Consider the following 27,489-nt stretch of genomic DNA (forward strand, 5'->3'; position numbering starts at 1 on the left):
ATGCTACCTTCTAGAGGTGCTGGGAGGACTGAGCAGGATATCTGCAAAGTTGGAACAGAGAAAGTGGGCAATAACAGTTTCAAAGGGTGTTAAAGCCCACCCAGAAGTAGGGTGGGGTTCCCCATTTTGGTGTCTTGTCCTTGGCAGGAACAGGAGTATCAGCTAACCCCAGGTCACCAAGCAGAAAATGGGGGGGATATAGTGCAGCCAACAAGACCCTGTGACACTCTGACCAGCGTGAATAGCAGCTGGAAGACAAGACACCCAGGAAGGCAGGCTTTGCTCAGACCTGGTCACAGGAAGTGCCACCTGGACTCACAGGGGAGAACAGAAGTCCAGTTCCCAGGAAATAATGCCACAGAAAAGTGGGACCATCCTAAAGAAAAAGCCAGCCAGTTCCTCTCTCTCTTCCTCCATGCCAGTGTCTAAATCAACTAAAGAAAGGTAAAACCTTGAGATATAGCCCCTATCTCTATTCCCCGATCCCAGCAATATTGTTGCTCCAGTGAGGGAGTCAGTCTTGGCTATTCCTGATTGATGAGGGCAATGGGGGAATTCAGGAAATACCCCATGTGGGCCTCAGTTTCCCCACTGGTGCCACTTCTCTAACACCAGAATTATTTGTTATGTTGGCCTCTGCATTAAAGGTCATGTCTCTACATGAGAGATGTAAGAGTGAGACTTCCTGAGATGAAAAGGCAGAGAGGGCTGAAGATGGAGGCTGAGGTGGTAAGGGGATCCTGAGTGCCTAGGATCTGAGAGAAAATGGGCCCAAGGGCCAAACCCTGATCTTCACCCTACCCCTATGGGGGTTTCTCTCCTGTTTAGAGTCAAGACTCTGGAGACCCACTCTACAGCAAAATCTGCTCCTCCAGTGATAGTAAGTAGGCCCCAGTAGGGCTGGAGACAGGGTTGGGCCAAAAAACCCACAACTTTTATTTAGATGTCACTTTTAGTGGTGTTGAGGATCCAACCTATGAAAGGCCAAGTTTGGGGGCCGGCGGGTGTGGTGGCGCTAGAGGTAAGGTGTTTGCCTTGCCAGCCCTAGCCTAGGACGGACTGTGGTTCAATCCCCTGGTGTCCCATATGGTCCCCCAAACCAGGAGAGACTTCTGAGCTGATAGCCAGGAGTAACCCCTGAGCGTCACTGGGTGTGGCCCAAAAAGAAGAAAGAAAGGAAGGAAGGAAGGAAGGAAGGAAGGAGGAAGGAAGGAAGGAAGGAAGGAAGGAAGGAAGGAAGAGGAAGGAAGGAAGGAAGGAAGGAAGGGAGGGAGGGAGGGAGGGAGGGAGGGAGGGAGGGAGGGAGGGAGGGAGAGGGAGAGAGAGAGAGAGAGAGAGAAAGAAAGAAAGAAAGAAAGAAAGAAAGAAAGAAAGAAAGAAAGAAAGAAAGAAAGAAAGAAAGAAAGAAAGAAAGAAAGAAAGAAAGAAAGAAAGAAAGAAAGAAAGAAATGCCAAGTTTTTTTTTGGGGGGGGCCACACCCGGCATTGCTCAGGGGTTACTCCTGGCTGTCTGCTCAGAAATAGCTCCTGGGGCCCGGAGAGATAGCACAGCGGCGTTTGCCTTGCAAGCAGCTGATCCAGGACCAAAGGTGGTTGGTTCGAATCCCGGTGTCCCGTATGGTCTCCCGTGCCTGCCAGGAGCTATTTCTGAGCAGACAGCCAGAAGTAACCCCTGAGCATCGCCGGGTGTGGCCCAAAAATCAAAACCAAAAAAAAAAAAAAATAGCTCCTGGCAGGCACGGGGGACCATATGGGACACCGGGGATTCGAACCAACCACCTTTGGTCTTGGATTGGCTGCTTGCAAGGCAAACGCTGCTGTGCTATCTCTCCGGGCCCAGAAAGGCCAAGTTTGAGAAAGCTCTCCACCCCAATGTCAAAACCTTTTTTTTTTTTTTGCTTTTTGGGCCACACCCGGTGACACAAGGGTTACTCCCGGCTATGCGTTCAGAAATCGCTCCTGGCTTGGGGGACCTTAGACGACGCTGAGGGATTGAACTGCAGTCCGTCCTAGGTTAGCTTGTGCAAGGCAGACCCTACTGCTTGCACCACCTCTCGGGCCCCACAATGTCAAAACTTTGGCTCTTCTGGGCTCTCTCTGTCTATATGTCTCATCTCATTCAGTACCTCAGGATCCTAAAACCCTTATCTCCACACTGGGCACATTGCTTTAATGCTCACTGCTTTGGTAAATTCTATTTGAAGAATTAATTTACTTCCCAAACAAAACTCTCTGAGTGCAGAGTCATGAGTAACCCCTGACCATTCTTGGGTATGACCACAAAACAAAACAAATGTCAAGAATATAGTCAAGTCTGGGGCCAGAGTGGTAGTGCAGCGTTAATGCGTTTGCCTTGTGTTAATGCATTTGTCTGACATAGGACGGACCGAACCTCGATTGGATCCCCCAGCATCCCATATAGTCTCCCAAGCCAGGAGTAATTTTTGAGCATACAGCTTGGAGTAACCCCTGAGCATCACCAGGTGTGGCCCAAAATAAAATAATAATAATAATAATAATAATATAGTGAAGTCAGGGTTGAAATGGAGTCACATGGGCAGAAAACAGTTTCTAGGGAGTGAATAAATCTAGAGCAGAAAAAGTAAATTTGAGTCACTGGGTGTCTGCAACAGTTAGAAAGGAAGCAAGGTGGGATGGAGAGATGATATAAGGGTAAGGCAACTGTCTTGCAAACATGCAATCCCAGTTTGATTTCTGGTACCACATATGATCCTCTGAGTCTTGCCAGGAGTAATTCCTAAAGGGAGAGTTAGGATTAAACTCTGAACACAGCCAGGTAGGGTTCCCAATTCAAAACCAACCAGCCAACAAAAAGAGCAAAGAAGTGCCTGCAAAGGAGATAAGAGAGGAAAGCCAGTAAGAGTCTAGAAAGACACAATTGTCCTCTTTTTTTTTTTTTTGGGGGGGGGGTGTGTCACACCCGGCAGTGCTCAGAGGTTACTCCTGGCTCTATGCTCAGAAATCACTCCTGGCAGGCTCAGGGGACCATATGGGATGCCGGGATTCGAACCACCATCCTTCAGCATGCAAGGCAAACGCCCTACCTCCATGCTATCTCTCGGGCCCAGCAATTGTCCTCTTATAAAGGGACTCCTGGGAGGGTAGAGAATTGACTGGGGGAAGGAGTACCTCACATCTGCAAGCCATTCCCTAGTCATGTTCTGCAGAACTGAGGTACTCCTTCCCCCAATGCCCTAAACTTTGTATTTAAATATCACCTGGATGGTCAGACTGGTCCACATCTGAAATGGGGGGGGGGCGGTTTGAATAAAGAATAATAGAGTTTGGCTGGGCGGGGGAAGGGAGGAGAGACAGAGACAGAGGAGGAGGAGGATAGAAGAAACTTCTTGGAATAAACTGAGCATAGAAGCCATGTGAGGAAATGCACATGGCAGATAGGGCCATAGAATAAACCTAGCTGTCTCCGATGAAACTTTAACTGACAGCCTGTGATTATTTCTCTGCCATTATTCTGCAACCTTCAGACCTGCTGGTCAAGGGGCTACAGACGCTATGCTGGGCCATACTGTACCAAGAAAAGTCTCCCCCCAACACTAAGACCATATATTTTTTTTGTTTTTGTTTTTGTTTTTGGGCCACACCCGTGACGCTCAGGGGTTACTCCTGGCTATGCGCTCAGAAGTCACTCCCGGCTTGGGGGACCATATGGGACACCGGGGGATCGAACCGCGGTCCATCCAAGGCTAGCGCAGGCAAGGCAGGCACCTTACCTCTAGCGCCACCGCCCGGCCCCAAAGACCATATATTTTATATTAATACTAGCAGAAAACTGGTTGTGAAGAACAGGAAAGAGGAAATTGAGTACAGACAACTCTTCCAAGGGATTGTTTGTGTTCTGTTTTTTTTTTTACTTTGTTTTGTTTTGTTTTTTTGGCCACACCCGGTGATGCTCAGGGGTTACTCCTGGTTATGTGCTCAGAAATCGCTCCTGGCTTTGGGTACCATATGGGATGCCGGGGATTGTCCTAGGTTAGCACTGGCAAGGCAGATTACTTACCGCTCTGCACAACCGCTCTGGCCCCCCAAGGGATTGTTAGTTTGTAGATCACACCCAGAGATGTTCAGGGGGTACTCCTGGCTCTGTTCCTGGGGTTGTGTGCTCTCTCTCTTCTGTCTCTTTCTCTCCACCCCCTCCCCTCAGAATTTTGCTCCAAAAGAAGAATGTAACAAGAGGGGGCCAGAGCAATGGCGCAGCAGTAAGGCATTTGCCTTGCATGCATCTGACCTAGGACGGACTGCAGTTTGATACCCCGGCATCCCCTATGGTCCCCCAAGCTAGGAGTGATTTCTGAGCACATAGCCAGGAGTAACCCCCTGAGCGTCACCAGGTGTGGCCCAAAATCCCCCCCACCCAAAAAAAAGAATGTGTAGAAGAGATGTGTCTCTGTTTTGGACAAAGGGTTAGATTGGAGCCTGCTGGGAGGATGTGGCAGGAAGTAGGCTGGGGGAAGCTAGTACCCTTTATGGAGGGACAGACACAGAGTTGGTGGAGATGCTGAGTGAAGGAATAGGAGTTCTTGAGCCCTGAACCCCTCACCCCTGGTTTAGCTAGGTAGACCCAGCTGGGAGCTAATGGAACAAGTTTATCTGTGATGAGGTGGGTACAGAGAAGTGCTGAGAGTGTGAAGGAAATGACCGAGTGTTGGAATCAGAAGAAACTCACCTGAGACCACAGTTCAGAGATCTGGAGGTAGCCAGATGAGAGTCAATGTGTTGTAGGGATCAGAGTGGGGATATGAGAGGGGACCCTAAAGGGATGCATTACTCTGGGGCTCCTGAAAGCAAGGGGCAGCGTAAGGAGCCCTGGGAGTATTCTGGAGGCACCTGATAGGTCAGAGGTCTCTCAAATGCCCTTCTCTTGTCCCTGTCAGGAGGCAAACGTCCGGGCAGATAAGAGGGAGCTGGCCCATACGCTGAAGCAATCTCAGGCGTTCCTGTTGACCACTGCAGCCAGGCAGCTGAGCAAACCCCGCCAGGGCTTCATGAAGTGCCTATTGGAAGTGGAGGAGGAAAAAGAGGCCACCCATCCGAAGGCCGTGAAGACCCGGGTCCTACTAAACAAAAAGTCCTCCAGGCCCTGCTCCCGGGTACCCACCTCAGGCTCAAACCCCTCTCCACACCTCCCTCGAACCCATGCAGTGGCCACAGCCATGGCAGTGACTGCGTCCTGGGTCCAGATGCCAGCCTCAGTGCTGGTCCCTTCTTCGGCGGGACCGGGGTCAGTACTGGAAGTGCAAAACCCCATTATGAATGTGAACTGGAAGAAGACTGACTTCTTGCTCCAGAGCAGCGAAAAGAACTTGAATTACACCAAGATACCGTAGGCACCATCCCAATATTGGCTCCTGAGCAGGGAGCCTTGAAAAACCTGGTTCTGTCTCTTCCCGATTCTCACCTCTGAACCTCCTTTCTCCCAGCCCTCGAATCTCTTCTATTTACCTTTTTTTGTTTTTGGCCACACCTGGCAGAGCTCAGTGGTTACTCCTGGCTCTGCACTCAGAAATAGTCCTTGCTGTTGTGTAAGGCAAATGCCCTACCACTGTGCTATTGTTCCAGCCCATCTATGTACCTTCTTTATCCATTTCTCACTCTTCTGAGTTTTATTTTTTGTTTGTTTGTTTGTTTGTTTTTGAGCCACACCCAGAGGTGCTCAGGGGTTGCTCCTGGAAGGCTCAGGGGACCATATGGGATGCCATATGGGATGAACCTGGGAATTGAACCCAGGTTCATCCTGGGTCAGTTGTATGCAGGCAAACTCCCTACCATTGTGCAACTCCCTACCATTGTGCTATCACTCTGGACCCTCTGGTGTTTTTTTTAGTTTTTGGGCCACACCCGGCGGTGCTCAGGGGTTACTCCTGGCTGTCTGCTCAGAAATTGCTCCTGGCAGGCACAGGGAACCACCTTAGGTCCTGGGTCGGCTGCTTGCAAAGCAAATGCCGCTGTGCTATCTCTCCGGGCCCAGACCCTCTGTTTCTTGTTTTATTGGCCACACCAAGTGGTGCTCAGTATTTACTCCCTGTTCTGCTCTCAGGGATCACTCTTGGTGGGCCTAAGAAAATTATGTAAAATGCTAGGGATTGAACCTATATTGGTCATGTGTAAGGCAAACCCCTATCTCTGTACTATCGCTCAGGCCTCTCTGTATTTGTTTTTTGTTTGTTTGTTTGTTTGTTTGTCTTTGGGTCACACCCGGCAGCGCTCAGGGGTCACTTCTGGCTCTATGCTCAGAAATCACTCCTGGCAGAGTTGGGGGACCATATGGGATGCCGGGATTCGAACCACCGTCCTTCTACATGCAAGGCAAATGCCCTACCTCCATGCTATCTCTCCGGCCCCCTGTGTTTGGTTTTGAGGCCACATCCACTAATATTCTAGGACTGTTATTGTCATTGTGTTCAATAGTGAACCCTCACTGGGCTCAGTGGTACCAGACACAGTACTGGAGACTGAACCTGGCTCCATGACAAGAAGGGGTACTTTCTCCCTTTAGCTCCCAGTCCAGGCATCCATGGAACCCTCAGCTCTAGAATCTCTTGCAGTTTTCCAACCTCTCTCAGCCTCCCCACTATGACTGTCTCTGCCCCCAGCAGCCTCCCTGGGTCCCCAACCGCCCCCAGACTTTCAGGTGTACGTGTCTGTGGGTGCATACCCAGCTGTCTGCTCCACAGGTCTGAGCAGGAGGAGGAGTGCACCCTGGTGAAGTTCATCCAGAATTTGGAGAAATTCGAGGAACATCTGACCGCTAAGCAGGAGGAAGGTGAGAAATAGCAGTTCACTTCTCAACCTCAGAACACCCGGTCCTTGGAATTGATCTCAGAGTGGGTGAGGTACATAGGTCACCCCAACCCCTGTCCTGCACGTGGTCCAGCAGGAGTGTCTGGGGAAGGCGAAAGAGCAGAATATGGGGTTGACTCACAGATTACTGAGAGGGGGAGCCGGCTCTCAACACAGCCTTCTCATTTGGGGTTCATGCCCCTCTAAATCCCAGAAGGAGATAGAAAGCCCTGCAGTGTGGCCATTTTCCAGAGCACTTCTGCCCCCCAAGGGGCTGCAGGGAACACAGTGGGTTGGACTCTACTATTTTGCATGCAGTTGACCTGGATTTGATCAACTGCATCCCAGATGTTCCCCCAACACCACCAAAAGTTATTCCTAAATAACACCTGAGCCTCGCTGGGTGTGCCCCTCCTCCTCTCAAACAAACAAAAACAAACAACAACAACCACCTTCTGCCTCCCTAATCTCAGCCCACTTTGGGGTCCTCTGTAGAGGCAGCTGGGATGAGATACAGGGCTCAAGCCACCTGCCACCTTTACCACCTTGTCTTTGCTGTGCCTTACCATTTAACAGAATTGCAAGTCCCAAAGGACTCCCCAGAGTCACTCACTGCCTTCCACAGCCAGCAGGAAGGTGTGGGTCCTGAGGCTGAAATGATAATGCAGTGGGTCTTGATCCCCAGCATGTCGTATGGTTCCCCAAGCTCTGCCAGTACTCTTGATTCTCTGTTGTTTACTTTTGTTTCACACCCGGCAATACTCAGGGGTTACTCCTGGCTCTGTGCTCAGAAATTGCTGACACCATATAGGAGACCATATAGGGTGCTGGGATTCAAATGGGGATCCATCAAAGGTTGGATACATACAAGGCAAACGCCCTACCACTGTGCTATCTATTGCTTCAGCCCCAGGATTCTTGATTCTTGGGTGCAGAGCCAAGATTAACTTCTGAGCATCGCTAGTGTGGCCCCAAAACAAAGGTGTGTGCATTTGCACTTTCTGCCTGACCTACCTGTGTTTTTGTTTGTTTGGGTGGGACACATCTAGCTATGCTCAGGGGGTCATTACTAGTGGGCTCAGGGTCCATATAGGGTATCAAGGATTGAATCCAGGTTGGCCATGTGCAAGGCAAGCACCCTAGCCATTATGCTATCACTCTGCCTCTGTATGTGCTTTTCGTCTTCCCCACTGGCCCAGCACCTGAAGGGGCCATGTGCTGTTTCCTATGGGCACTGCATTGTTACTACCTTGCCTAGCTACCCTTTGCTCTGCCCCTAGAAGTATTCTCGCTGTGCTAGCTCTCCGGGCCCACACTTGCTGTTCTTTTTTTTTTTTTTTTTGATTTTTTTGGGCCACACCCGGCAGTGCTCAGGGGTTACTCCTGGCTGTCTGCTCAGAAATAGCTCCTGGCAGGCACGGGGGACCATATGGGACACCGGGATTCGAACCGACCACTTTTGGTCCTGGATCGGCTGCTTGCAAGGCAAACGCCGCTGTGCTATCTCTCCGGGCCCGAATTTGCTGTTCTTATTCTTTGTAATGTGTGTCAGTCTCTGTGGCGTGAGATGGTAACTTACTGTTGTTTTGATTTGTATCTCCCTGATGATTAGTAATGTGGAACATTTTATTCATGTGATATTTGGCCATTTGCTTGACTTCAGGCAACTCCAAACATTAAATGAAAGAGAGAGAGGGAGGGGCCGGAGCAGTGGCACAGGGTGTAAGGCATCTATCTGCCTTGTGCGCTAGCCTAGGACAGACCACGATTCGACATCCCCCCCCCCCAGCTTCCCATATGGTCCCCCAAGCCAGGGGCGATATAGCCAGGAGTCTCCCCTGGGTGTGGCCCAAAAAACAAAACAAAACAAAAAAAGAGAGAGAGAGAGAGGGGCCGGAGTGATAACACAGTAGGGCATTTGCCTAGCACATGGCTGCCCAGGATGGACCTGGGTTCTATCCCCGGCGTCCCAGATGTTTCCCCAAGTCAGGAGCAATTTCTGAGCACATAGCCAGGAGTAACCCCTGAGCATCACTGGGTGTGGCACAGGAGAGAGAGAGAGAGAGAGAGAGAGAGAGAGAGAGAGAGAGAGAGAGAGAGAGAGAGAGAAGGGGGAGAGGGGAGAGAGGGGGAGGGGGGAGGGGAGAGGGAGGGGGGGAGAGGGAAGAGAGAGAGAAGAAAGGAGTCTAGTACCATGTTTGACACATAGCAGGTATACAGGAGAATGGGCATGGTGCAAAGATTGCAGGTAGTACAGGGAAAGGCACTACTTGCCTTACACATGATTAGCTTGGATTCAATCCAAATATCTCATATGGGTGCCCAACAGAAGTAGTTCTTAAGCATCAGTGCCAGGAGTAAGCCCTGAGTCCTCCCTTTTTAATATAATAAAGAAGGTTGCTAATAAGCTACCTTTTGCCCTGGACTTGCCCTGTATAACAGGGAACAGGGGGCCTATGAACCCACACTTTACTTTTGCTCTTTTAGTCACCTCTGCCTCCCACCCCACCATAGTGGCAGAAGGAATGGGCAAGTGGAAATAGAATGATGCTGGAAACTGACCCTGATGTCCCCCAACCCCAGCCTTCCGAAGTTACTTTGAGATCTTCAAAGGCCATGGCGAGGTGGATGCACAGAGCCTGGAGAACATCCTGGTCCTCATGGGTATCCCCCAGATGCCAACCCAGGTGGAAGCTGCCCTGATAAGCGCTGACGTGGATGGTGAGTGGGAAACTTTGTTCTCTGTATGACCGAGGCTGGATCCAGATCTGCAGCACTGCAAAAGTCACCTCTGAGCACTGCTGGGTATGGTCCCCTAACTAGTTTGAGGGGGCATTTGCCATGTATGCAGCTGACCTAGGTTCAATCCCTAGCATCTCATTCCTGAGTTTGCCAAGACTAACTTCTTCTTCTTCCTTTTTTTTTTTTTTTTTTTTGGTTTTTGGGCCACACCAGTGATGTCCAGGGGTTACTCCTGGCTATGTGTGCTCAGAAATCGCTCCTGGCTTGGGGGACTATATGGGATGCTGGGAATCGAACACAGGTCTATCCTGGATTATCAGAGTGCAAGGCAAACCCCTTACCACTGTGCAATCACTCCTGTCCCCAGGACTAATTTATGATCACAGAGCCAGGAGTAACCCCTGAGTGTCATCAGGTGTGGGTGGCCCCCCATAAAAACCCCAAAAACTAATAAGCTGGCTAATGCAAAGTCTGCTAGATCTTCCTCAATATTCTTTTTTTTTTTTTTTTGGGGGGGGTTTTGGGCCACATCCGGCGGTGCTCAGGGGTGACTCCTGGCTGTTTGCTCAGAAATAGCTCCTGGCAGGCTCAGGGGACCATATGGGACACCGGGATTCGAACCAACCACCTTTGGTCCTGGATTGGCTGCTTGCAAGGCAAACGCCGCTGTGCTATCTCTCCGGGCCCTTCCTCAATATTCTTAGAGTCCCAATGAGTTCATTCTAATGAACATTGCCTGACTTGCAATGGAAAGCCCCTACTCAGGGCTGGAGAGATAGCATGAAGGTAAGGCATTTGCTTTGCATGCAGAAGGACGGTGATTCGAATCCCGGCATCCCATATGGTCCCCTGAGCCTGCTAGGAGCAATTTCTGAGTTGTAGAGCCAGGATAACCCCAGACACCGCTGGGCGTGACCCAAAAGCCAAAAACGGGGGGGGGGGGGGGGGAAGCCCTTGCTCACTCATTTGTTCTTATGGCCTTCACAGGAGATGGTCATGTGACCTTCAAAGACTTCTTGACTGTGATGACAGACAGCAAGCGCTTCTTCTCCTCTGTGGGTGAGTTGGGGGAGGGGCCAGGGGGCTGATAGGGGAAGAGTGGGTACCCAGGGCCACCCCAATGGTAATGGCACCACCATCCATTGTTTCCAGAACAGAATGCCCTGGCGGACGTGGGTCCCTTGAACCCCTACACTCTGTTCTTTGAGATCCTGTCTCTGCTGGTAGAAATGCTGGCCTTACCTGAGGCAGCCTTAGAAGAGATCACCAAGTGAGTGGGTCTGATTGAGGGTAGAGGATTGTGGGTACAGAAATGGGACCCAGTCTTTTGGCAGCTAAGGACTTTGGGTAGTTAAGTCTCAGAATTGTGGGGGGTCACACCACTGGCCAGAAACTCAAAAGGGTTGAATCCAGGGGTCAGAGTGGTGGCGCAGGCAGTAGAGCATTTGCCTTGCATGCATCTGACTTAGGACAAACCTCGGTTCGATCCTAGTGTCCCATATGATCCCCCAAGCCAGGGGCGATTTCTGAGTGCAGAGCCAGGAGTAACCCCTGAGAGTCACTGGGTGTGGCCCAAAAACAAAAACAAAAAAGAAAAAAAAAGGTTAAATCCAGGATATCAGGAGACTTTTCTGTTCATCCTGTTCATTCATTGGCTTCAAACTTGACTTGTTTGTTTGTTTGTTTTTGGGTCACACCCGGCAGCGCTCAGGGGTTACTCCTGGCTAGATCTATGCGCAGAAATCACCCCTGGCAGGCACAAGGGACCATATGGGATGCTGGGATTCAAACCTCGGTCCTTCTGCATGAACGGCAAACGCCTTACCTCCATGCTATCTCTCTGACCCCATGGCTGACATTTTTTACAGTGGGATTTATGTCAACTGGCTTCAAAAGAAATTTTTTGTTGTTGTTTTGGAGTCACACCTGGCGGCACTCAGGGTTATTCCTGGCTCTGCACTCAGAAATCGCTCCTGGCAGGCTCAGGGAACCATATGGGATTCTGGGAATCAAACCTGGGTCAGTCTTGGCCATGAGCAAGGCAAACGCCCTATCTCGCTCTGGCCCCCAATTCTTTTATTTTTTATTTATTTTTTATTTTATTATTATTTTTTTTGTGGTTTTTGGGTCACACCCGGCAGTGCTCAGAGGTTACTCCTGGCTCCATGCTCAGAAATTGCTCCCAGGGGCCGGGCGGTGGCGCTAAAAGGTAAGGTGCCTGCCTTGCCTGCACTAGCCTTGGACGGACCGCGGTTCGATCCCCCGGTGTCCCATATGGTCCCCCAAGCCAGGAGCAACTTCTGAGCGCATAGCCAGGAGTAACCCCTGAGCGTTACCGGGTGTGGCCCAAAAACCAAAAAAAAAAAAAAAAAGAAAGAAATTGCTCCTGGCAGGTACGGGGGACCATATGGGACGCTGGGATTCGAACCGATGACCTCTTGCATGAAAGGCAAACGCCTTACCTCCATGCTATCTCTCCAGCCCCAATTCTTTTATTTATATTTTTGTAGCTATTATGTGTTTGTAGCTATGCCTGTATGCTGAGTTTACTCCTGTCCCTCTACTTAAGAGATCAATCCTAGCAGGGCTTGGGGAATTATATGTGGTGCCAGGGATCGAACTTAGTTTTTGTTTTTTGGATCTCACCCAGCAATGCTCAGGGGTTACGCCTGGCTCTCCGCTCAGAAATCGATCCTGGCAGGCTCCAGGGATCATATGGGATGCTACAGTTTGAACCACTGCCCTTCTGCATGCAAGGCAAACACCTTACTACTGTGCTATCTCTCTGGCCTCAGGGATCAAACTTAGATTGGCTGCCTGCAGAGAAGTGCATAGCCTGCTGTGTTTTCTGTAGAACCAAGAGGAATTATTATTATTTTTTTGTTTGTTTCTGGATCACACCCAGTGGCACTCAGGGGTTACTCCTGGCTCTACCTCAAAAATCGCTCCTGGCAGGCTCGGGGGACCATATGGGATGCCAAGATTCAAACCACTGACCTTCTACATGCAAGGCAAATGCCTTACCTCCATGCTATCTCTCCAGTCCCTATTGTTATTTTGTTTTGGACTACCTCCAGCAGTGCTTAGGGGTTACTCCTGGCTTTGCACTAAAGAATCATTACTGGCAGGTTCAGGGGACCATATAGGAGGCTGGGAATCAAATCTGGGTCGGCCATGTGTAAGGCAAGTATCCTATCTGCTGTACTATCTCTCCAGACCTGAGAAAGTATTTTTTGCTATACTTATAAAGGGTTTCCAGAGAAGGAATGTTAGCCTGGTTGGAGGTTAGAAAAAAACAAGAGATTGGGGATTCTCCTACATCCATGTGGGCCAGTCAGTAGGAGGTCCATGGCTAATAAAACTGGCACACATCACAAAGAACAAAAAAAAAAAAAAAGGGGCCGGGCGGTGGTGCTAGAGGTAAGGTGCCTGCCTTGCCTGTGCTAGCCTTGGACGGCCGCGGTTCGATCTCCCGGCATCCCATATGGTCCCCCAAGCCAGAAGCGACTTTTGAGCGCGTAGTCAGGGTAACCCTTGAGAATCACCAGGTGTGGCCCTGCCAAAAAAAAAGAACAAGAAAAACCAGTGCTGGAGTGGATGAGGGGAGAAAGGAGCTCTCATTCACTGCTGGTGGGAATGCTATCTAGTCCAGTCTTTCTGAAAAACAATATAGGTATTCCTCAAAAAACTGGAAATTGAGCTCCCATATGATCCAATAATACCACTCCTAGGGATATATCTTAGGAACACAAAAACACAATACAAAAATGCCCTCTGCATGCCTATGTCCATTGCAGTGCTATTTACAATAACTAGAATCTGGGAACAACCCAGATGCCAGACAACGGATGAGTGGCTAAAGAAAATGTGAATATCTACACAATGGAATACTATGCAGCTGCTAGGAAAAATAAAGTCATGAAATTTGCCTATACATGGATGGACATGCTCAGTGAAATGAGTCAGAGGGAGAGAGATAAACACAGAATAGTTTCACTCATCTGTGGGATTTAAGAAAAATGAAAGACAGTATATAAGACCCAAAGACAGGGGCTGGAGAGATAGCATGGAGGTAGGCATTTGCCTTGCACGAAGAAGAATGGTGGTTCGAATCCCAGCATCCTATATGGTCCCCCGAGTCTGCCAGGAGTGATTTCTGAGCCTAGAGCCAGGAGTGCTCTAGAAAAGAAAAAAAAAAAGACCCAAAGACAATTGAGATGCAGGCCTGAAGAATTAGCCCATGATATGAAGCTTACCACAAAGAGTGGTGAGCACAGTTAGAGAAATAGCTGCACTAACAATTACTAATACAATGATAGTGAGAGAAATAGAATGCCTGCCTGAAGACAAGCAGGGAGTGATGGAAGAGGGAAATGGGGGAACATTGGTGGCAGGGAAGGCGAAGGGTGGTGTACATTCAAAGACTGATACCCAACTATGAACATTTTTGTAACCATGGTGCTTAAATAAGGAACTTATTTAATTTATTTTTTGGTGCTGAAACCCAGGAATAAACCATAAATAAAGAAATTATTTAAAAAAAAACAAATAAAGGATGCCCAGGGCAAACCTCAGGAAGAGATGCTATGTTCAAAACTACATGAACACATGAGGGCCCAAAGCAAAGAGTAAAGGCAAACTTGCCTAGTTAAGTCCTCACCTCACCAGAGGCTTATCCTTGCAGCTGGGATGCATTTTTGCCTTCCTCCGACCAAATTTTTTTCCACACTGGGTCAGAGAAACGAGGAGTGAGCAAAGGCTGTTTTACCCACTAAGCAACCCCAAAAACAAGAGCTCTTTTCTCCTCCCAACATATGTAGATCATCCTAAATTTATATTACTCTTAAAAATGAAGGGGTTTAGCGGCGTTTGCCTTGCAAGCAGCCGATCCAAAACCAAAGGTGGTTGGTTCGAATCCCGGTGTCCCATATGGTCCCCCGTGCCTGCCAGGAGCTATTTCTGAGCAGACAGCCAGGAGTAACCTCTGAGCACGGCCAGGTGTGGCTCAAAAACCAAAAAAAAAAAAAAAAAAAAAAAGGAGGGGTTGGAGAGATAGCATGGAGGTAGGGTATTTGCCTTGCATGCAGAAGGACGGTGGTTTGAATCCCGGCATCCCATATGGTCGGGACGAACCTGGATTCGATCTCCAGCATCCCATATGGTCTCCAAACCTGCAGAGCGATTTCTGAGCATAGAGCAAAGAGTGACCCGAGTGCTGTCGGTGTGACTTGGTGGGAGCACTGGGGTTATGTACTACACTGCAGTTGGCCAACCCCAGTTTGAATTTGGCACTTAAATATGCTTCCATGAGGCCTGCCATGAATGATCTTGGGGGACAGAGTAAGGAGTAAGCCCCCTCTTCTCTCTCCTTTTTCTTTCTTTTTTTTTTGGGGGGGGGGCACATCCAGCGGTGCTCAGGGATTTTTCTCTTGGCTCCGCACTCAGAAATCATTCCTGGCAGGCTGGGAGACCATATGGGATGCCGGAGATCGAATCGGGGTCCGTCCTGGTTCGGCCATGTGCAAGGCAAACCCCCTACTGCTGTGCTATTGCTCTGGCCCCAAAAGGGAGCTTTTTAAATTTTGTTTTGTTTTGTGTTTTGGACCAGGGATTATTCCTGGTTCTGCACTCAGAAATTACTTCTGGCAGGACTGGGGGTCATTATGGTATTCCAGTGGTTGAACCTAGGTTGATCAAGTACAAGGCAAATGCCCTACCCACTGTGCTATGGCTCCAGCTCCCAGAAAAGGGAATATTTTATGAGCCTTTTTTTGTTTTTGGGCCACACCCAGCATTGCTCAGGGGTTACTCCTGGCTCTCTGCTCAGAAATAGCTCCTGGCAGGCACGGGGGACCATATGGGACACCGGGATTCGAACCAACCACCTTTGGTCCTGGATCGGTTGCTTGCAAGGCAAATGCCGCTGTGCTATCTCTCCGAAACCTTTTCATTTTATAGTCTCATTGCATGTGGAATTTTTCTTTTTGGCAAAGTGTTGAGCCACACCTAGCAAAGCTCAGAGCTATTTCTGGTTCTATGCTCAGAAATGATCCCTGAAAGACTGGGCGTGGTACTGAGGATTAGAACTGGGGTCATTTGAACTAAAGGCTTTATGGTCTTTCCTGTCTCACTGATCCAGATTTTTCTTGAATATTACACTATATTTAACAAGTAATAGTAGAGGAACTGGAGCAGTAGCACAGCAGTAGGGCATTTGCCTTGCACGGGACCAATCCAGGACGGACAGGACAGACCTTAGTTCCATCCCCAGTGTCTCATATAGTCTCCCAAGCCAGGAGCAATTTCCGAGCACATAGCTAGGAGCAACCATTGAGCATCACAGGGTGTAGTCCAAAAAAGCAAACAAAAACAAACAAAAACAAAGTAATAGTGGCATGAAGATTGGTTGCAAGGTCTAATCTGAAACTATCAATATCTTGTGTTTTTTGAGAGGGGGCACGCTGGTGACGCTCAGGGGCCACTCCTGGCTATGCACTCAGAAATCGCTCCTGGTTTGGGGGACCATATGGGATGCCGGGGTTAAAACTGCAGTCCTTCCTAGGTTAGTTCGCACAAGGCAAATGCCCTACCGCTTGCGCCATGGCTCAGGCCCCATTTGTGTTTTTTTTTTTTGTGTTTTTTTTGAGGGGGAGGCACATCTGGTGATGCTCAAGGATCACTCCTCTTGGGCTTAGGGTGCCATATCGGATGCCTGGGATCAAACCAGGGTTGGCTGAATGCAAGGCAAGTGCCTTACCTGCTCTATTATTACTCTCTAGCCTTCTTTTGTGCTCATTTAATAGGCATGCATCATAATTAGTATATGATGTATACTGGGCCACAGTGATAGCACAGAGAATAAGGTGCTTGCCTTGCACATGGCCAATCTTGGTTTGATCACCAGCATTTCATATGGTCCTTCAAGGACCACCAGGAGTGATTCTGGAGTGCAGAACTAGGAATAGATCCTGAGCACCACTAGGTGTGGCCCAAAAACAAAAGAGAAAAGAAGGTCTGAAGAGATAGCAGAGATAGCACAGCCTTAGGGCATTTGCCTTGCATGTAGCCAAACCAGGATAGAGAGTGGTTCGAATCCCAGAATCCCATGTGCTCTTCCTGCCAGGAGCGATTTATGTTTTTGTTTTTGGCTCACACCTGGCAGTGCTCAGGAGTTACTCTTGGCTCTATGCTCAGAAATCACTCCTGGCAGGCTTGGGGGACCATATGGGATGCTGGAATCCTTCTGCATACAAGGCAAACGCCCTGCTGTGCTATCTCTCCAGCCCCAGGAGCAAAGAGCCAGGTGTAACCCCTAAGTACCTCTAGTGTGACCCAAAAACAAAAACAAAAAAAAAGAAATACTTGGAGCCGGAAAGATAGCATGGAGATAGGACCTTTGCCTTGCATGCTGAAGGACGGTGGTTCGAATCCTCGAATCCCATATAGTTCCTTGAGCCTGCCAGGAGTGATTTCTGAATGTAGAACCAGGAGTAACCTCTGAATGCTGCTGGATGTGACCCCCCAAAAAAATACTGTGTGCCCTCTAAAATAGAGGTAATTCATTATTATATAAATATTATGTAAATTATAATTAAATATGATCAGTGTGCTTATAATTGCTAGTATCACTAATGTCAGAAGTGTAAGTATTCTGTATTACATCTATAAATTATGAATATAAACATGTTTCTTTTTTTTTTTTTTTTTTTGGTTTTTGGGCCACACCCTGTGACGCTCAGGGGTTACTCCTGGCTATGCGCTCAGAAGTCGCTCCTGGCTTGGGGGACCATATGGGACGCCGGGGGATCGAACCGCGGTCTGTCCAAGGCTAGCGCAGGCAAGGCAGGCACCTTATCTCTTTGCGCCACCGCCCGGCCCCTATAAACATGTTTCTAATAGTAGGCTTAAGTTTTCAAAAATGTTAATTTTTACCCAACACCTTAAATCAGGCAAAAATACTATGTTATTTTCCTTAAGGTGATAGGCTAATTTCATCTTTTTGTTTTTGTTTTTATGTTTTAGGCCACACCCAGTGGTGCTCAGGGGTTCCTAGACCTGCCCTCAGAAATTACTCCTGGCAGGTTCAGGGGAGCATATGGAATGCCAGGATCGAACCTAGGTCAACTGTGTGCAAGGCAAATACCCTACCTGCTGTGCTATTGCTCTGACCCCAATTTCATCCTTTGAGGAAAGGAGTGGAGGTTGGGCCACAACCCAGGTGTGCTCAGGGGTTGCTCCTGACTACTGTGCTCAGAAATCACTCCCGGCAGGCTTGGGGGACCATATGGGATGCTGGGTATCAAACCGGGCCCATCCCAGGTCGGTCCCATGCAAGTCAAATGCCTACGCTGTGCTATTTCTCTGCCTTTATCCTCCAGAAATCCAGAAATTGCTCCTGGCTTGAGGGACCATATGGGAAGCGGGGAAATGAACCTTGGTCCGTCCTAGGTCAGCCGCATGCAAGGCAAACGCCCTACCACTGCACCACTGCTCCGCCCCCTTCATCCTTTTTTATGTTTTAATTTTGGGGGGGCACACCCAGAGGCACTCAGGAATTACTCCTGGCTCTCTGCTAAGAAATCACTCCTGGCAGGCACGGGGGACCTTATGGGATGCCAGGATTCAAACCTCCATTGGTGCTGGGTTGGCCGCTCTCTTTGGCCCCTCTTCATCCTTTTTGAAAGAAAAATATTTGTTGGGGATTGGGGAGATAGCACAGCAGTAGAGCGTTTGCCTTGCATGTGGCTGAGTTAGGATGGACTCGGGTTTGATTCTCAACATCCCATATGGTCCTGAAAGCCTGCCATGAGTGATTTCTGTGTGCAGAGCCAGGTATAACCCCTGAGCACCACTTGGTGTAGCCCCAAAACAAAAACATTTGTCAACTAGCCAAGGTTGAATAAGCATAGCTGATCTTCTTTGGGGGACTGAGGGTCACACCAGTGATGTTCAAGGTCTGTCTACTCCTGGCTCTGCAACACAGGAGGGTTCAGGGGATCATAAAGGATGTCTGGGATCAAACCTAGTTTGCCATATGCAAGGCAAATGCCCTACACTACAGCCCCAAGAAGTTGGTCTTTAATGCCAAATTGTCAAAAATGAAATTGGAACTTGAGATATATGAGACTAGCAGAGTCCTGGGTACATTTCAATTGCTTTTATTTGTGGGGTAGAGGTTCGAGCCATACCTGACTCATTGCTCAAGGATCATTCCTGGTGGTAGTGGGGGATTATATTGGGTGTCAGGAAATGAATCTGGGTTGGCTCAATCCTTGTACTATTTCTTTTCTTCCTGTACTATTTATCTGGCCCCTCGATTACTTTTCAGTGATTACTATTCTTTGTTCAGTTCTCTGTAGTGTTTATGTACTGTAAGTCTAGATTTTTGTGTGTGTTTTTGGGTTCTTATTTATTTTTGGTTTTGGGGTCACACCTGGCAGCACTTAGGGGTTAATCCTGGCTCTAGACTCAGAAATCGCTCCTGGTAGGCTCAGGGACCATATGGGATGCTGGGATTCGAACCATCATCCTTCTGCATGCAAGGCAAATGGCCCACCTCCATGCAATCTCTTCAACCCCTTGTGTGTGTTTTTGTCTGTTAGAGAAGACATCTGATAAAAGATTATTTTTTTTTGGGCCACACCCGTCTTATGCTCAGGGATTACTCCTGGCTAAGCGCTCAGAAATTGCCCCTGGCCTGGGGGGACCATATGGGACGCCGGGGGATCGAACCGTGGTCCTTCCTTGGCTAACGCTTGCAAGGCAGACACCTTACCTCTAGCGCCACCTCGCCAGCCCCATGGACTTTTTTTCTTATATAAATATACAAATAATTCTTCAGCCAGTGTGATAATATGGGGGTTTAATGCTTTTGACTTGCAGTGGCTGAACCAGTGTCAACTCCCAAGTGCCCGGAGATCCTTTAGCTTGCTCAAAAAAGGGGAGGGGAGAATTCAAAGGGCTGCAGAGTAAAGTGGATAAGATGGTGCTTACCTTCCATACAACCAAGCTGGTTCGATACCCAGCACCTGATATGGTGCCCTGAGCACCCCAGTAGTGATCCATGAATGCAATCCCGAATATTCAACTAGGAGTACTCCCCCCCAGGAAGAATAAAGACACCTCACCAAAGAAGATCTATGGTGGTAAATAAGCAAAAAGGATCTCAACATCATGCCTAGAGAGGACTGCGAATTAAAACAATATTGCAGTCACTTCATGACAAGGTATGCAAAAGTCCAATGAAGTTATCATTTTGGGTGGCATGTAGTGTAGTTCTTTCCAGTCCTGATTTTTACATGAGGCCTAATTCCAGACTCTTTCTGGTTATCATTTTCTCTTTTCTGTGTAGCCCCATCGAAAGTTATGCGCTAAAGATAAGCAGATATCGTGAATGGTCTCTCCTCTTAGCACTGATGACACAACCCCAACCTGACATCCCTATCCCTATCCATATGCCTCATTCTTGCAACCCAGCAGGCTTGAGCACAGCTGGGCTCTTTGTTGTTTGTGTTTGGTTTTGTGTCACACCCAGCAGTGCTCAGGGGTTACTTCTGGCTCTGTGCTCAGAAATTGCTCCTGGCAGGCACAGGACCATATGGGATGCTGGGAATCGAACCACCATCTGTACTGGATCAGCTGCTTGCAAGGCAAATGCCCTATTGCTGTGCTCTCTCTCCGGCCCCTCTTTGTTGGTTTTAAAACTAAGCAAACTGTCTTATTTCCTGATCTTTTTAAATGTGCCAGTTCCTTTGCCTCGAGGATTTTCCTACAGATAGCTGGCTTACCTGCTCTAAGACTTTCACTCTGAGCAAAGAAAGGTAGCTAGCTTCATACCACTCCCCTCTGACTTACTTTTATTTTCCCTCACAGTACCCGTTAGTGCTGACATGGTAACCTATTTTATTTATTCATGTGTGACTCTCCTGGAAGGTATCTGCCTAGGTAACTGATTTAGAAAAATGACTCCAGGAGCCAGAGAAATAATTCAACAGGTAGGCTGCTTGCCGTGTATGTGGCTAACTAGGGTTTGGTCCCCTAAGCACCATCAGGAGTGATCCATGAGCAGAGGCAGAAATAAGCTCTGGGTGGGTGTGGGCCAAATGTACCCCACTACCCCCACCCCACAGAAATGATTTCAAGGGCCAGAGATATAATACAAGGGTTAAGGTCAGGGGTCTCAAATTCGTGGCCCGCAGGCCATTTGCGGCCCTCCGTACAACATTTTGTGGCCCTCGGCCAGCCTTCAAATATCGCAGTATTTGCGATTATTCGATTACCAAATAATCGCAATAAAAATCGCATTAAACATTCACATACCCCGAGCAGTTCCATTTGGGGTGTGCAAATGTTTAATGTAATTTTTTTTCTTACTAATGCGATTTTTTATTGAGAATATTCGGTAAACGAAATCCCTTATGTGGCCCTGCCTCACCCCGACTTTGCCTCCTCTGGCCCCCAGGTAAATTGAGTTTGAGACCCCCTGGTTAAGGTGCTTGCTTTGTAAGTGGCCGACTCCAGTTTGATCCTTGGCATCATGTGTGGTCTCCCACACACTGCTAGGAGGGACTCCTGAATATGAAAATAGGAGTAGACCTTGAGAATCCTTAAAAAAATAAAGAAACTATCAGAATTAAGAGGAAAGAAACAAGAACAGAGGGAGGAGGTGAAGCTATATAAGAATATGGTATCGGGGCCCGGAGAGATAGCACAGCAGAGTTTGCTTTGCAAGCAGCCGATCCAGGACCAAAGGTGGTTGGTTCGAATCCCGGTGTCCCATATGGTTCCCTGTGCCTGCCAGGAGCTATTTCTGAGCAGACAGCCAGGAGTAACCCCTGAGCACTGCTGGGTGTGGCCCAAAAAAAAAAAAAAAAAAAAAAAGAATATGGTATTGTGAGAAAAATGTAGTAAAGGTGGGGGCCAGAGTGGATAGTACAGCAGTAGGACATTTGCCTTGCATGCAGACGACCTGGGATGGACCTGGTTTTGATCTTTGGCATCCCATATGGTCCCCAGAGGCTGCCAGGAGCGATTTCTAAGCACAGAGCCAGGAGTAACTCCTGAGTGCCGCCAGGTGTAGCTCCCAAAAAACAAAAACAAAACTTAGTAAAGAAATAGCAGTTACGGGGCCGGAGAGATAGCATGGAGGTAAGGCGTTTGCCTTTCATGCAGAAGGTCATTGGTTCGAATCCCGGCGTCCCATATGGTCCCCGTGCCTGCCAGGAGCAATTTCTGACCATGGAGCCAGGAGTAACCCCTGAGCACTGCCGGGTGTGACCCCCCAAAAAAAGAAATAGCAGTTATTAGAGCTGAAGATATTCTCTATAAACTTGAGTTTATGTGGGGGACGGTTCTTGGGATACTATTGGAGAGAATTGGGTTCTATGGCAGTGAGGTGGTGTTGAATGATATATGCATGAAAAATACGATTTAACAATATCTAAATATTACCTCAATAAAAATTTTAAAATAAAAGGGTAGGTTAAATTGATAGTATAGCAGGAAGGACATTTGCTTTGCACATGGCCAACACAGGTTCAATACTGGGCATCCCATATGGTCTGCCAAAGCCTGTCAGGAGTGATCCCCGAGCACAAAGTTGGTTTTTTGTTTTTTGTTTTTTGAGGGGGGCGATGGGGGTACACTCAGCATTGTTCAGGAGATACTCCTGGCTCTGTGCTCAGAATCACTCCTGGTAGGCTTGGGGGACCATATGGGATGCCAGGGATCAAACCCAGGTTCATCTCAGGTAGGCCACATGCAAGGCAAATGCCTTATTGCTGTGCTCACTGGTCCACACACGGTCAGTTGTAAACCTTGGGCATAGCTGGGTGTAACCCCAAACAAACAAAAATGCTATTAAGTCAGCCACCCTCCAGGATCTAAGTAAGCTCAGTGATGGCTAAAACTGTCAGGAAAGAAGAGTCTCACGTGCCTATTTGGTTCCTTTGGTAAGGTGGCACTCACAAGTACTTCCTTCCCCTGCACTTCTGGAGTGCAGTAGAACCTCCAGGGCCAGAAACACCAGGTTCAGGCCTACGGTGAGACCATGTCCAGAAGGTCCTGAGAAGGGGCCAGAGAGGAAGTGCAACAGAACTTAGAGAGGAGGCTTTGCATGCAGGCTACCTGGGGGTGAATCTTGGCTCTGATGTTCTCTGAGTGTACCAGCTGACTGCACTGTTGCCAGTTGAGGCCATCCCCCCAAAAAACAATAGTTCTTGTGAAGCCAATGAAGTAGTATAGGAGTTAAAGTGCTTGGGAGCAACCTTCTAGACATAGTCAAAAGTAAAAGTAGGGGCAGGAGCGGTGGCAGAGCGGCAGGGCTTTTGCCTTGCACACATCTGACCTAGGATGGACTTCGCTTCGATTCCCAGTGTCTAATATGGTCCCCCAAGCCAGGGGCGATTTCTGAGTGCAAAGCCAGGAGCGTCACTGGGTGTGACCCAAAAACAAACAAAAAGAACAACAAAAAAACAAAAGTAAAAGCAACTCCTTGGGACCCGAGAGATAGCATGGAGGTAAGATGTTTGCCTTTCATGCAGAAAGATGGTGGTTTGAATCCCGGCATCCCATATGGTCCCTCGAGTCTGCCAGGAGCAATTTCTGAGTGTAGAGCCAGGAGGAACCCCTGAGCGCTGCCGGGTGTGGCCCAAAAACCAAGAAAGCAATTCACTGCTGGGTATAGCCTAAAACAGCACCTAGCTCTTAGTTTAAAAGAAATGGGGGGAGGGCACGGAGAGATAAAACAGTGGCATTTGCCTTGAAAGCAGCCGACCCAGGCAGGACCTTAGGTGGTTGGTTCAAATCCCCGATGTCCCAAGTGGTCCCCCGTGCCTGCCAGGAGCTATTTCTGAGCAGATGCCCAGGAGTAACCCCTGAGCACTGCCGGGTGAGGCCCAAAAACAAAAACAAACAAAAACAAAAAAAAAACAAAAAAAGGGTTTGTGTTATAAAAGTTAATTAGTTGTTTGTGAGGAAAGTAGTACTGGAACTTCACCAACAGACGGTTTTCTGGAGGGTGGCCTTTATGTTGATACATGGAAAATGATGAGTAAGTGCTTACACTGCTGCTGACAAAAAATTCTGGTACATATATAGTAAATGATAGAAATTGTTGGTAGCTTCTACCAAACTCAGCATGGATCCCACAGCAGAATACTAACTAGATTGAATTTATTTAACCCTTTTTATTTCTATAATATGAACTGCTTGATCCTTTCCAGAGTCCAGTGACTTTGTCAGGACAGAGAAAACTGTCTCCTTCCACCTTACATAGAGAGGCCCAGTATCAGGCAATAAACTGTCATGGATAGAGCAAATCCTAAACCTGGGTCTCCCAACTCCTGGGTTTGAGTTACTGTTCCAGAGCTGGCCAGGCAGGAGCTCAGGACAGTAGGAAAGAGGGTGAAGGACATTTCAGGCTGACTACCTCCTGTCTTCTCAGCTATTACCAGAAAAAGCTGAAGGAAGGTACCACTAATGCCCAAGAGACGGAATCGAACAATGGCCGACTTCAGTCCAGGAAGAAGATTTCTTTGGCCTCACAGCAGGAAGAAACCCTTGTGGAAATTCCAGAACGCAAGGTCCTCAGAATCCTGAGCCAGCTGAAGCAACAGAACTATGGTGAGAGCCTCAGGCATGGGGTTTCCGCTCTGCTCTTCTGCCCCATCAGGCCCTACTCACACCCTTTTTCACTTGGGGCTTAACTGAGTGCATCTTTCAAGATTCCCACTGCCCCCAAAGTACCTGCAACCCTCCGCCCAAAGACATGGACTCTTCTCCCTGCTTCAGCCCCAAACACAGGCTGATTCCAGAGCCTGGCCCAAGAAGAAAGCATGATTAGTGATCCTAATTCAATGTTTTATTTTGGGTTTTGTTGCTTTTTGGGCCACACCCTGTGACACTCATGAGTTATCCCTAGCTATGTGGTCAGAAATCGCTCCTGCTCGGGGACCAATTGGAACACCGGAGATCGAACCAAAGTCCATCCTGGATCAGCCGTGTGCAAGGCAAAATGCCTTACTGCTGTGCTATTGCTCCGGCCCCCTAATTCACTGTTTATTGAGCACCTCTGGAGATATTTAATGTCTCAGGCCCTTTGCAGAATAAGAAACAAGTACTCTTATGACATTTTACAGATGAGAAAACATAAGCAATTAAGTCAAAGCTCCACAGCCAGTGTCTAAAAGAGAACTCCAAAACCTGTGTTCTTTTCACTGGGCAAAGTCACTGCCCGCCCACCCCCTAATAGTTGGTTCATTTGTTTAAGGAATTTACTATGTGATGTGATGGAATAGGAGCTTTCCAGTCTTCTACCAGGCTTTGCCAGGATCTATCATGAACATTCCTTTTCTGGCTGTTATTAGGAGTGTGAGAATGAAACTTGGTGATTGAGCATTTGCCTTGCACGATAGGCTCTGGGTACAATCACTAGCACCTAAGAAACTATTAGCCCTTCATCCATCTGTGCTCAGTACTTGGAAAAAAGCTATATATGTTCACTATGCATTATTACCCTTTTCACATCTTATAGTCCTGCAGAGAATACCATCCAGCTTAGATGGCCCAAGTCTGGATTTCAGCTGCTCTCAAAGCTGGGCATGCTCTGAAGCCTTCCTCTTTATTGCCTTCTCCTTTTTTTGCCAGGTACTAACCCACAGAGTGCCTATCCCCAGATGTCCTGCATTCCATTCTGCCCAAAACTGAATACAAAGACAGGCAACCGAAAGCAGAGTAACAAAGATATGCTGGAACAGTATACCACTACCTACCTTGGCCGTGACATCCGGAGCCTCCTCTTGCAATCAGGCTCTCAAGGAAGCGGGTGGGTATCTGGGCCTAGGCCCAAACTTTCTTCCTATGAAGCTTCTGGCCTAACCTTCAAGGAAGCTGGCTTTTCAAATGATGTCTGGGAACCTTGCCACTAGGCTGACTCAGGCCTCTCATGCTGCCTTATGCTTGCTGTCTTTTACATGCTAGAGTTTTGAGTTTCCTTTGCCCAAGCTTAATTTCCATGTCAGAACAGGCAGAAACAGGCTTAGCAGTTGGGCCGAGAGGCTTGCCCCTCAGCAGTGCCTAGAGGCCCTGACAGTCCCTGGCAGTCCTAGAGGGGTAGGAGAGTGTGCAACCGATTTGGCTGGTGGGACATCAGGGTCTGACCCCAGCTCTGCACGGACTCCTAAGCATAGAGCCAGGAGCACCTCTGGGTGTGGTCCAAAAATAACAAAATCATGGACACTGTATATAAATCAGGTTCCCCTCCCTTCAGTGCCCTGATCTGTCTCCTTTCTTCCCAACCATCCTGGCCTCCCTAGGGAATACAGCTCTGAAGATGCAAAGTGGCTCAGCTCTGTGCTGGCTCGGACCCACTGACTGGTTGTCATCCTAATGTTGAGCAGCTGTGCAAGGCCTCCAAATGAATGGATAGTTCATCAGGCAACAGTTGCTGCTAGTTTTGCTATTGTGGCCCTGTAAGCCAATAAACACCAAGAATCTCCGCCTCTGTGCAGTGGTGCCAGGAAGGCTCCCAGATTTCCACCTACCATTTGGCTCTCAGAGAATCAGGAACCCAACTTCCCCCCAGGCTTTAGGAGTCCCTCCTAAAGACTCAAGTCAAAACCGTACCTAGGGCTGGGGATTTATGGCTAGAGGTGCCTCCAGGGGACTCCCCTTTAGCTATGTGTCCCTCTGAATAGGGACATCTTCAGGGTAGGAATGCGCCTCTCCTAACTTGCTGAAAAGGCCAGAGTCAACATCAGGAACATAGCTGAGGAAAAACTGGCTTCCAAGGGGGCCAGGCCTAAGAAGGGCAGGACAGACTCAAGACTCAGGGGCTCTGCTCCCTTGGAGCTGAAGGGAGTGGGCCTTGGCTCCTAACCCAAACCCCGCCCCAGTCCTTCACCTAGAACCCAGAGAAACCCCTGGGGACAGCCCAGTGGTAACACAGCAGTCTCAGCAAGAGGTTAAGACAGGGACTGAAATGAGGACAAGGCGCTGACAAGTTTAAAACATGTATTTAAAATACAATTTATAAAATGCTTAATCTGCCGACTCAGGAGCCCGCGGTGCGGGGGTTGGGGGCAGCTGCCTGCCATACCAGCAGAGCAGACTGCAGGTGTGCAGCCCTCCCTCCCATGCCCTTCTGTTCAGACACCCAAGGGGCCTATGCATACCCCTGGGACCACATGGCCTGAAAATAGGACCCCAGAAGCCCCGAGTCTGCTCACTGGGGAGTCTGGGGCAACCCTGCCAGCCCATCCCTGAGCAGAGGATCCCCAGATGGGTCAGAGCAGGGTATGGCTGGGCCGGACAGGATAGGGCAGGTCAGTGGGCTCTGAAAGGGGCTGATGGTAGCAGAGGGTGCTACCACCTGCCTGCAGGTGGGGAGCACCCTGATTGAGTGGGCTGATAGGGGCTGGTCACCACTCCCAGACCCCCCAGCTCCTTTGGTTATAGGCTAACATCAGAGTAGTGGCTCATGGGAAGCGGTTAGCTGGAAGGTCAGAGGCCTGGCTCAGGGGGGTCAGGGAGGAGCTGGGGAAAGGGGACAGTACCACGAAGGCAGATAAAGCGGCAGCAGCCTCAGGTTTCTGCCCCCATTTCCCCAGGGTTTTCCAAGCCAAAGCCTGCAGCTTTAAAAAAAAAAAAAAGCGCACTTAAGGAAAGTTACAGACAACTACCAAATAAAACAATCCCCCCCTACAAACAACCACGCACACACGCAAACTCACAGCCACACACGCACACACACAATCCAAACCGTTCTCCAATCTCCCACCTCCCCCCAACACAATACAGTTTCCTGTTTTTATTTCTCTTTCTTTTATTTTGCCTGCCACCTCTCCATCTGGGAGGCCAAGGGTATGACTGCTGGTGGGTGGTGACAGGCACACAACGGGCAGAGCCCCATCTTTGGCCGCAGGGAGGTGG

The 27,489-nt window shown here is 48.8% G+C and overlaps 1 protein-coding gene across 1 annotated transcript; it reads left to right on the forward strand.

The window, feature by feature from the left end:
• SPATA21 (spermatogenesis associated 21) lies at window positions 1–25,932 on the forward strand. Its single transcript, XM_049772529.1, has 10 exons — window positions 1–63; window positions 148–237; window positions 4,914–5,362; window positions 6,714–6,802; window positions 9,403–9,540; window positions 10,549–10,620; window positions 10,714–10,831; window positions 24,005–24,183; window positions 25,207–25,384; window positions 25,875–25,932. The coding sequence occupies exons 1-10, from the start codon at window positions 1–3 to the stop codon at window positions 25,930–25,932; spliced, it is 1,434 nt and encodes a 477-aa protein (XP_049628486.1).
• The last annotated feature ends 1,557 nt before the right edge of the window (window positions 25,933–27,489 follow it).

Source organism: Suncus etruscus, chromosome 4 (assembly GCF_024139225.1).
Source record: "Suncus etruscus isolate mSunEtr1 chromosome 4, mSunEtr1.pri.cur, whole genome shotgun sequence".
Classification (NCBI taxonomy): Eukaryota; Metazoa; Chordata; class Mammalia; order Eulipotyphla; family Soricidae; genus Suncus; species Suncus etruscus.